Source organism: Belonocnema kinseyi, chromosome 4, assembly GCF_010883055.1.
Source record: "Belonocnema kinseyi isolate 2016_QV_RU_SX_M_011 chromosome 4, B_treatae_v1, whole genome shotgun sequence".
NCBI classification, from domain to species: Eukaryota; Metazoa; Arthropoda; class Insecta; order Hymenoptera; family Cynipidae; genus Belonocnema; species Belonocnema kinseyi.
The window spans coordinates 3895736-3907559 of NC_046660.1; the positions used below are offsets into that span (position 1 = coordinate 3895736).

At 29.6% G+C, this 11824-nt stretch overlaps 1 protein-coding gene across 2 annotated transcripts in view; it reads left to right on the plus strand.

Moving 5' to 3' along the window:
• The first annotated feature begins 465 nt into the window (after window positions 1–465).
• The window catches only part of LOC117171349 (E3 ubiquitin-protein ligase PDZRN3), a 27855-nt gene continuing 16496 nt past the window's right edge, over window positions 466–11824 (plus strand). For both annotated transcript variants that reach the window (XM_033358584.1, XM_033358585.1), the window contains exon 1: window positions 466–869. In XM_033358584.1, coding sequence (XP_033214475.1) covers window positions 849–869 — 21 coding nt within the window. In that variant the 5' untranslated portion in view covers window positions 466–848. The remainder of the gene's footprint in view (window positions 870–11824) is intronic.

Below are 11824 nucleotides of genomic sequence, written 5' to 3' on the forward strand. Positions count from 1 at the left end.
TTACACTAAGAAAGTTTTGAGTCAAATGAGACATATTTATTCAAATGATTCAAGCATGTGTTACTCGCAATGTAGTCTCAAATTTGATTGGTAGAGAACCTAGAGAGAAACTGTGAGTGAATAAAACCCGTTTGCCGGACGTTTTAAAAAAACTCGTCTTTTACAACAGGGCGAAATACAGGGCGAATTGTCATTTTAAGGTATACAGTCCACGAATACAGTTTTCTGAAAAAAATTGGTCTCAAGACTTCAGTCTGGTCAAGTATGTACTTTAGGCTGGTTCTGGACTCTGGCGCATATATATATATAATACATGCATGCCCTTATGTGGCCCTTATATTATGTTGCCAGTCCTCTGTCCATTTCCTGCTTCTGCCTGACAATCAGACTCGAAGCGCCCTCTTGCAGAAATTCAGTCCAACTTGAATTCCAATTCCAAATTCAGTCGACGCCAAGCCGCCACGCGCGCTGGTAGTTGGGCTGTGTCAAGTATTTCGTGACATTTTTTTCTCATTTCAGTCATTGTTCACACATATTTCAAACTTGTTGGACGTTCGACAAAAAGAGCATGTTTATAACCCAAATTTGTTTAACGATAAACTTAAAAAAGAACACCTGTATGCTAAATTGAATACTGCAGACAAAATTATATACTTTGATATTCAAATGAGTGGTGTAATTGTTGCCGGTTTAAATAAACAAGATTCATTGTTTTGTTGCTTATTGTCAATTTTATATCTCATTATGTATAATGAAATAGTCCACTTCGTGATTTTCGTCTGAACATCCTCTCTAGTGACTTAAGAGCCTCGGATCGTCGTCGTCGACGTACAAGAATTAGACGCGACATGGACTTCATCATATTAAAGGTAAGCTGTAAGAAAAAGAGGCAGGGGCCAGTCAGTCGGATTGAATCGCTTTTCATACATTTTAAATCTTTGGTCCATCAATTGTGTAGCATATTTATTTATTTTTTAAATAAGAAGAAAAAAAGAAACAAATATTTTGTCTTGTTTATCACTTGAATCGGACTGATGTGTGCGAATATACCTATTTTTGATACAGTGTGAAACCTGCTGCCTTAATTATACAGATATAATTTATAATTACTTGCATTAATCTGTTTACAGCAATAAAATTAAGGTTTAAGCACTGATTTATATGGTTGTAATTGATTTTCAAGCAATGTATATCGAAAGTAATTTTTCAGTGAACTCGCAATGTGTGTCTTCGAAAAACGGCTAACCTCCAAATAATACAAACATATAATTATTTTGATTTTGAGCAGACTGGTTTTTGATAAAATGATATTCGTATCGAAAGTGGGCAAAAGTGGAGTAATTGACTTCAAAATATGAGTAATTTGAACGTATTCATTTTAATGTGGAAGCAAATTTTTACACAAACTCCCAAAATTTGTTGGGTGTTTGTGTACAAGCGGGAGCTAATCAAATAAATTCTGCAACAAATTTTAAAAAGATTTTTCAGTAAACGACCTGTAATTCTTCTGAAAAAAATCGGCGAGATAAAATACCATAGGCACCTTCAAATTAGCACGTATTTAGGCGTGTCGCACTTTTTAAAGAATTCTTACAGACAAAGAAAATCCACGTAGGAAGGTGTGTACTGAAATGAATTTACGTGATTTCGAATATGACACGGTGACATTCTATTACTCTCAATGTGTTTTTGAATTTGACGTCAGCAGGAGTAGGAATAATTTTGTTCGGATTTGCCTTCAATGCGTTTTAGTAAAAAATAATTTATTTGTATTAAAATTTAGATTATTTACTTTCCGGAATAAATCAAATTGATTTGAGCGTTATAGGATTAAAATTGACTGCAGTGAGCTAGAAATATTTGAGATTCATCTAAATTCAAACATTAACGCCAGAAAAGCAACATTCATTTGGATTCACGAGGTTGCAAATTTGACCATTCCGGTAATAAGCGCTGAATTCAGAAGAATTGAGAATTTGTATTCCTGTGAATACGCGATTTTTCCTCCGTCTAAAAATAAAAATCCTCAAACGGGAAAAGAAAAATTGCAAATCCTCTCAATCAACTTAGTAAAATTTAACGGAAGAATTGATTTAACCTATTTTTTTTTATTAATTAATCGTTTTATAACTTACAAATGAAGAAAATATTTAAATTGATATATACTTTTATAGTAATAATTTTGGTTAAAACGTATTAAAATATGTAATAATGGACGATGTGGGAATTAAAATAATTGTAACTCTGGAGAGACAGACTTGAATTGATTACAATTGAAATTTGAAAACTTATATTCCACGTGAGGGATACAAAACAATTTATTAAACATATTTTGTGAACCGATTGTCACTATGGAAATAGAAAATAATAACTTTCGGTGATATCCTATTCTTACAATGAAATTTCAGACAAATGGATAAAATTGCACATTCAAAAGAATAGAATAATCTTCACTCTCACGCTGAATTGTGAAAATATTAATTTTTCTCTATTCAACGCTTATTACCGGAACATTTAAAGTTGTTTTTTCGCTTTTAAAACAGTTCTTTTATTGAAGTGCGAAGAGTAATTCAAATCTTTGAGTCTATTGTGAAATAAACACCTCGTGTAGAATAAATCTTGCTACTGAAAAGTTTTTTATTTATCGAGATATAACTTACCTTTTGTTCATTTCAGAATAAATAAAGACATTTCAAGGCACTTTTTGTAGACTGCACCAATTGTTTTATACATTGTTTTATACTGTGAATAATTCTCTACGTTTTTAATTTTTCCTGTGCCAATATAGAATGCTAAATATATTAAAAGTTCACAACGATTTCAAAAGATTTCAGGAATTTGAAAGATTTTAACAAAGATTTTAAACGATTTCAAATTTGTTTGAACATTTCAAAAGATTTTAAATAATCCAGTGATTTCAAAAGATTTCAAGAATGTTCAAGATTTCAAAAAGTGCACCAAATTTGAAAGATTCAAAAACACCTCAAAGATTAAAGAAAGATTTAATAAAGATTTGACATTTTTTTGAAAATTTAAAACGGATTTGGAATGTTTTAATGACTTTAAACAAATACAAAAGGTTTCAGAAAGATTTCGCAAACGATTTTAAAAGCTTATAAGGATTTCAAAAGATTTCGGAAATAAAAAAAAAATCATAAAGAATTCGTATGGATTTAAAAAGATTTAAAGGATTTCGACAAGGGAACAGTACTCCAGATTTCAAAGATTTTAAACGATTTCGAATTTTTAAGAAGATTTCACAATTATTTGAATGCTTTAATGATTGTAAATGAATCCGAAAGGTGTCAGAAAAATTTCATAAATATTTTTAAAAATTCATAAGAATTTAAAAGAATTCAAAAGTTTCAAAGTTTTCAACAAGGGTGTAAAAATTTTAAAGGTGTTAAACAATTTCAAATTTTTTAGAAGATACAAAAAAATTTCAAATATTCCAGTGATTTTAAAGGAATAAAAAAGATTTCACAAATGTTTAAGAGATTTCGTAAAATTTCAATATCTTATAAAGATTTTAAATACTTCAAAAGATTTCGAAACTTTTTAAAGATATTAATTGCGTCAAAGATTTTACAAAGATTAAAAAATATTCCCACAGATTTCACAAAGACGACTCACGTTCGTAAAAAAATGAGAATTTGTTTATGTGTGGTTCTGCTTTCTTTAGAAATTGTTGGCCAATAAAAAAATTAATGGGCTAATTTTTCTAAATTTATAACAAACGGTTATTTTATAGTTTGATATAAAAAAGGAGCACTGGGAAAACTTGATTTTTTTCACCTGAAAAACCTGGAAAATACCTTGAATTTTGTTCCTAAGAATCGCTAGACACCCTGTTAGATCAAAAAAATATTTGATTGTACGTATTCAGTACTGCATTTCTTTGAACCCAGTAAATTTTTTTTCCAATGTACAGTCGAAAGAGACTCCAAACTATGTATGTTTAATTGAGAGTTGTCGGCTTTTTTACACGGAATATTCAATTTCCTCATGATCCGAGGATCGTGTAAAGGTCGTCTTCAATTAGAATAATTAGAAACGTCAAATACGTCTTCACACTTCATGAAGTGCTCTTTCGTAATTATGCTAACAATAAGTAGTGGTTAAATCAACGAGAAAGTGAATTTTGAAAAATCATTTGAGAGTCAACCCTTTGAGCAAGAAAAAAGAATTTTTCATTCCTTTCGTCGGCATGATCTCCCACTTTTCATGTGCATCTCATAACACTGTGTGCTAGCTGGAAAACAATACCACAATACAGTGCTCAATTCGATCATTACACTGCAAAATTACCCAATTAGAGTCGTAATAAATTGTCAGCAGTTGAGTCCAATGGTCACTCTAATTGATATACATAATTATAATTATAATTTTCTGTGATAATCTTCTCAATAAGTATGAGTTAGAGAGACTTATCCGTATTAAATTCAGTAATGAATTCTACTGATAAATTTAAATTAGAATGTGTGTCGGTTCTTTAAGACAAACAAGATAAACAGCATTATTCATCTCGCATTTAATTAATTGAATAGCCTACATTATTATTTAATGTCAAACATATTTTTCGATTAAGCAGAAAATGAAAAGCGAAAAGCGTGCTGACTGCATCAAGGAATGCAAATCAATCCTGCAGTGTACATATCTGGCTGCACGGTTTAAAATCTCTGCAACGATTTTACTATACTTGTAGTCTAAGTAATATGTATCGTGCAAGTTTCGCATTCAAACGGAATGAAAATTAATCCATCTTAATCCGTCTGACTCTATGAATTCAAATCAGTCTGGCCACTTTTAAATCCGATATTTATATGCACATCTTTCCAACTGAGTCCCATATCTTCGAAAATAATTCATTCGCCTCCAGTCATTAGAATTTATCCGAAATGTAGGCAATTCTTTGTCTTAACTTTTTTTTAAAATTAGTTCATTCAAAAGTAGAATACTCTGCCGTAAGTAGTGAACGTGTTTTTTTAAACTTACATAATTATTACTGATTTAACTTTTTTTAATTTGCTTAATTTAAAAATAATCTCTTCACTCTAATAAAGTAGAATGGTTGTCTTGTCTGTACACCTTGGAGATTCCCCTGTTTAAGGTCCGTCTTCAGAATCACTTAAATGTAACTGAAGTAATATAAAAAGTGTTAAAATTCATTTTTGTTTTGTTTGGAATAGTGAAAGACGAACTCGATTTTTTCTCCATTAAAACTAAAGAATAGGATCACTGCCTTTTTCTAAAGAGTTCAGAATTGAAGAGAGAGTTTTATTTTCCAATGTATTTCGGCAGATACTTTTCTTTTGTATGAAATAGATGCAGGTTGAAAAGATTATTCGGAATATTTTCATGCAGCTTCTAAATTGCTTTTTTCTTGAAAATATTTCAAATTCAAATTGAATGATTTTTAATTGTAATCGTAATAATAAAAATAAAAATATTGTATTCAACAAAATTGAAAAATAATTTCAAGTGACCTTTCACGATCCTAATTAAAAATTGATTTGATTATATGAAAATTAAAATGATTATAAAATGTTGAAAAATAATGTTTTCTAAAATTTTTAAGTGTAATAGAAATTTTCATTAGAATTAAATATATTTAAAAATTGTTCTCATGAAATTGTTCGATTGGACACAAATTACATAAGTTTTAGAATATAATCGTTTTCTAAAAATACGAACACACGGCTTTTAAAAGTTCGGCAAAGTAAAGGGCAGCAGATGTTAACAAATGTTTTTTTTTTCAGTATACATTTCATATATCATTTACTGAACGCGAAGATTTTTTCAAAACCTCAGAGAATGTCGTAATATTTCAGAAAATTTAAAAAGTTTTTTTAATTGCCTTGCAGGATATCACTGACATTTCAAAGATTTCAAGGGATTCCAACGGATTGATACAAAACTTGATTAAATAAATAGATTAAATTTATGAGGCACTTCTACGCTCTTCATCGGATTTAAGGGATTCATAGGATTTACAAAGATTTGTAAGGATTTAGCGCGATTTTCTGCGAGGTATATATTGTATACCAGATTTCCAAAATAATAAATCCATGTATTTAATATTGAAATAAGTGGATGACACTAATTTTCAAAAATCAGAATTTGTTTAGACTATTGTTTTCGGTATCTTAGTACGAATAATTACAGTGAACCGTGAATTTAAAGTTTCTATAAGTCAAAGCTGCGCGTTTTCTGTTTAGACAGCGCAGTGATACAGCAATGCTTCCAAAAAACGCAAATATTTTTCAAATGCCTTCGAAAAATGTTACTACTGCAAAAACTAATAAAAAAAGTGAATTTACTAGAATTTTAGTAATGACAAAGTAATATAAGAGCATATATGCTCTTATATTACTGTGTCATTACTTTTATAATATATTCATTACATTTATAATATATATATAAGAGCATATGTGCTCTTATATTACTGTGTCATTACTAAAATTCTGGTAAATTCACTTTTTTCATTAGTTTTTGCAGTAGTAACATTTTTCGAAGGCATTTGAAAAATATTTGCGTTTTTTGGAAGCATTGCTGTATCACTGCGCTGTCTAAACAGAAAACGCGCAGCTTTGACTTATAGAAACTTTAAATTCACGGTTCACTGTAATTATTCGTACTTGCATAATTAAAAATACATTAAAGAAATCGCGATTTTTCGAGAAGTGGAGATTACGATAAAGCGTCACTTGACACGTCCAGCAACATGACATGGGACAAAAGACAGATTTATCATGGAATCTGATACACGATGGCTCAAATTCCGTTACCAGAAATAATATCCAGAATGGTTTTAATCGCAAAAAAAGTATTCAGCCAGAGTTAATTAACCAGAAATTTCTAGACATATTGACCAGAATTTCTGGTTAAAGTGGTAACTAGAAATTTTATTATCAGCTGTGACTTCAGTAACACTTAAATCAGAACTTTTTTGTGAATGATTACTTAAGCGAACAAAAACACTGATTTAAATCCACTATAAAAAATTTTCTTCGATAAATTAAAATGTTTACTTGAATTAATCAAAACATATGCTAGGATCAACCCAAAATTTTTCTATCCGGTGTAATTGACATAGCACACTTGACGTGTGACTAGCGTGTTCATACATGCCTTCTATAAAACCAAATATCAGGGTGGAGGCTGGACCGGCAGACCGGGAATTTATTTTTTGACCGGTAAATTTACAAATTAAGAAAAAAATATCCTAACTTTAATTTTGACCGTTTTTTTTACTAATTATTTTAAATGTAATATTTTTCAAATACGATATCATTCAGCTTAGAATGCGTAATTCGAAAATCTTTCATTTTTAAAATTTTGCATTTTTTGTTTTTAATAGTACATTTCATTTTAAAGTATTTAAAAATGCAGTTTTAAAGGTTTAAACAATTAAAAATTAGAAGCGTTTATGATAGAAGATTTTTTATTAAAAATTTTTTTTAGATGATCAACTGTGAATATAAATTAATGAATGATTTTTAAATTGAATTGTACTTTAAAATTTCAAAAATAAATTATAATTGTTTGTTGAAAATAATTCGGAATCAGTTAACAATTGGATAATTTCAGATTTTAACGTTAAAAAATTTAACTATTTAATTTTAAAAGAACTTAAAAATAATATATTTATTATCAAAGACTTTTAATAAATTTCAAATATAATTTCAATCTAAAATATTCCATTTGTAAGCCATGCCACTTTTTAGTTAAGAAAGACTATTTAAATTCAGTAAATATAAATTAAATATTCAAAATATGTATAAGTAACCATTGAATACATATTATTCTTAGAAAAAATTCAAGTCAGTTGAAGAGATATTTAAAATATTTGAAAAAAATTCAAAATTACTTAAAAATTTGAAATGATTTCAAATAATTTAAACGAAGTGTCTACAAAATCTTACTATTCGTACCAAAGTTTCGGTGCAAATAGTCCATGGCCTAATTTAAAACCAAATATAGACGTTGGCAGATGTAGAACAAAAAATTAAAAGCTTTTTAAGAATTTCGACAGACTTCCGAAGCAGAAAAACCATTTCCTAGGAAAATTGAAAATAATTTTTTATTTGATTAAACTAGTTTTGAGAGTATATTTAAAATGATTTACAAAATTGTCAAAAATGAATCTAGAAAATTTTAAGAAAATGTCTTTAATTTGGCAGCATTAAGAAAAAAATTAACTTGAAAAAATGTTAAACAACATATAGATGTTTCAAGATTTTGAAATAAAATTCCGAAGTATTTTAAGGATTTTTAAACTATTTCAAATACAAATAATTTAACTTGTAATTTGAACAGGAAATTTTCAATTTTTTATAAATTTATAGTTGGGACTGAAATTTATCCAGAATAATAATAATTCTGAGTTGGAACTCGGGTATTTTCAAATTTTAACCAATTCTGAGTTAAAACTGGTATTTATCCAAAAAAATGATAATTTGCCTTGGAAGAGATAATTTAAATTTTTTAGATAAATTGCGAGCTGGAACAGGGAATTTTTTTAAAAGAATGAATTTTAAGTTGAAACGGGAAATTTTCGAAAAAAAAATTAAAATTATTAATTGGGACAGGAAATTTTTCAGAAAAATTCTAATTCTTAGTTGGAATGGAGGATTTTTAAAAATAATTAAAATTCTGGATTTGAACTGGAAATTTTCAATTATTAATCAATTCTGAGGCGGAGTTGGAATTTATCTCGGAGAAAAACAATTGTCAATGGAAAATTGAATTTTTCAAACAAAATGGTTATTCTGTGTTGAAACGAGGTATTTTCGAAATAATTAAAATTATGAATTGGGGCCGAGAATTTTACAAAAAAATCTAATTCTTACAAATTAGTTGAAATGGAGAATTTTCGAAAATAATGAAAATTCTGGATTTCAACAGGAAGTATTCAACCAATTCTGAGCTGGAATTAGAATTTAAAATTGCTTAAAATCGTATAGTTTTGAACATTTTTAAATTCATTGATTGCTTCTTCAACTTTTAAAGCATTGAAAATAATAACGTAGATATATATGTTTGGATCTTAATCTTGGACCTCTATAATTTGTAAAAGTTAAAAATTTTGAATTTGACAGTTTAACTGAATTTCATAAAAAAATTTCAGATGAAATGCGTTAGTAGCATCTATTTTACACGTGCAGATTATTGAGCATTTCAATACAAAATAGTTGAATGAAGCAACTTTTAAACTTCAATTTTCAAAGTTTTAAATTAAAAAGTTTCACTTCGAGTGCTTCATTTGCAGTTCAGCGTCGTCTTGTCGTGCATCACTATAGTCCAAATTCTTCCTTAAAATTGTATGCAGTAACATTTGTTGATAAAAGTCTTACATCAGCTTACAGATTGCATTACACTGAAACCTCGGTTTAATCGACAGCGCGGGAGAGCTCTGAGTAAATCGAGGGTCATAAAATCAGAAGCGCAGGTAGAAAGTGCTGTGTCAATCGGGTATATATCGTGGCCCCAAAGTTATACTGCGTCATGTCCCTCAACTGTCAAACTCAGAAAATGAGGTTTAAAGTTTAACCATATTATACTATAATAAATTGTTGTTAAATTTCAGTATAAGTTTATTCGTAAAAAATAATGTTTAATCAAGAGCATGTTAACACAAATTTTAATATTATTATGAATGTATTTTAGCTGATGTGAAAAATTAGTTTTGGATATGGCGTAAAGTGGATCGTTGAATCTATATAAAAGCTGGTGGCCTGGTTTTCCTAGAATTCAGTCAACCTTACTATCTGAAGTAGTTGAAGTTAATAATTCACCTTGCAGGAGTAATCATATAAAACTGTCAAGACTCACAAAATTCAGGGGAAAATGCATACGAAAAGCCGGGCTACCAGCTCCCATAGTGATAGATTAAACGATATACTTCTTTCCGTGATAATATATATATGATGCACCAAATTTTACTTTTTCTCAGATTTATAGTATGCTATGCCTGAAAAGCATTTTTAATGTATAACTATTCAAAAATGAACATTTTCAGTAAAAGCTCAACAGAGTGATAGTTTGCATTATTCTATATTAGGCTCTAGACACCGAAAATCATCGGTGTGAAATTTGTTGCTTCGGTCATTTTTGGAACAATTAAAATGTTCACAGCTTACTCACCTTCGAGGATAGGTACTTTACAGTGTATCTTATTGAATTAAACATGACTGAGCAACTTGGTACAACTGTAGACCGACGATATTCAATAAGTCTTTTTGGAAAAAATATATCAAGTCGCCCAATTTCGGATTCGTAATGCGCCATAGGAAGGCTCAGGCTCGTTTATATGCTTCATAGCACCATGTGTAAATGAGTATCGTGTGTACATGTATCTATATTGACGTGAATACATTTGTGTGGGCGAAATCCAGCGGGTTTTATACAGCTACAGCTCTACATGTATGTACACACTCGCAGTGCGCCAGTGCTTCCAATTGTTTTTATAAGTCACTCAAACGAGCAGTAGCAGTACATATATGCTTCATGCGTATCATGTGGGTTCGTGTTGACCTTGACGCCCCGGCTGTACGAAGTCACACATGGAGAACACCGTTTTGAGAGCTGTCGCTTTCAGTGCAGGAACTTATTTTAGCGATACCTTTTTCGAGATATTTGCAGCAAAAGTACAAGGATGCGTTTGTAATTGAATTATTAGAGCTGTCTGCATGTACAAAAGATCACATTTTCCGAGTGCCTATGTCTGACCGGAAAAATCGTGCATTTTGCTCACCGGAAAATCACCACAAACGTGATCCAGTGATCGGGATTTCTCTCTGGATTGCATACTGCTATGCAAAATAAAAGTGGTTCCCTAAATTCCATTACTCCAATTCTGAGTTGGAACAGGGACTCTGAGAAAAATCATATTCTCACATCATTAAAGAAATATAAACTTTGAGCTTTGGCTAGTCAATTTCCGCAAAGAATTAGAATTATCTCTTGTGAACAGTCAATTTTCTAAAAAGAAAATTATAGTTCTGAAGTCGACTTGGGGATTTCGGTAAAGATTGATGATTTTTATTTTAGGACAAGAAGTTTTCGTAGAAAGAATTATAATTTGATTTGGGGAAACAGGGAATTTTCGACGTGGGAATTTAGAAAAAATTCCTGTTCCAAATCGGAAGTCATCGTAATTTGAAACATCCCTGTTCCAAATTTTGGAAAAAGGACAGGATAATTTCCATAAAGAATAATAATTTCAACTTTGGATGATGGATTTCAGTAAAAAATTATAATTTCGGCTATGAGTCAGGAAATAGTTCAGAATTATACATAATTTTGGGTTTGTGACATGAAATTTTCATATATAGATATAATTTTTACCATGAGTAGAGATAATTCATCTAAAGAATTACAATTTGAGTTTGAAACAGGAAATTTCATTAAAAAATTATAATTTTCCCTTGGAACGGGGAATTTCTTCAAAGAATTATAATATAAACTGTAGGAAAGAACATTTTTGTGTTGAAATTTAGAATCATAATAAATTTCCCTGTAAAAATTGACCGGGAAAAAACGAGAATTTCAAATAATCCAACTCACATTAGACACTCTGATATTAATCAGAAATCGATTGTACTATTCATAATAGTAAATGGAAATACATTGGTTTTTTTTAAATTGTTATTTTATATAATATGTGACATTCAGGTTAACTGACTAATTATAATATTAATCCTATGCCTTACATAAAAAAATATTGGTTATTCTTAAAAACTGAGCTTCAGCTTTTCTGAAAAGTGAAGTAGAAATCTGAAATAAGAGAATGGGATGTCGAAAGAAATGTTGAAATCCTCAA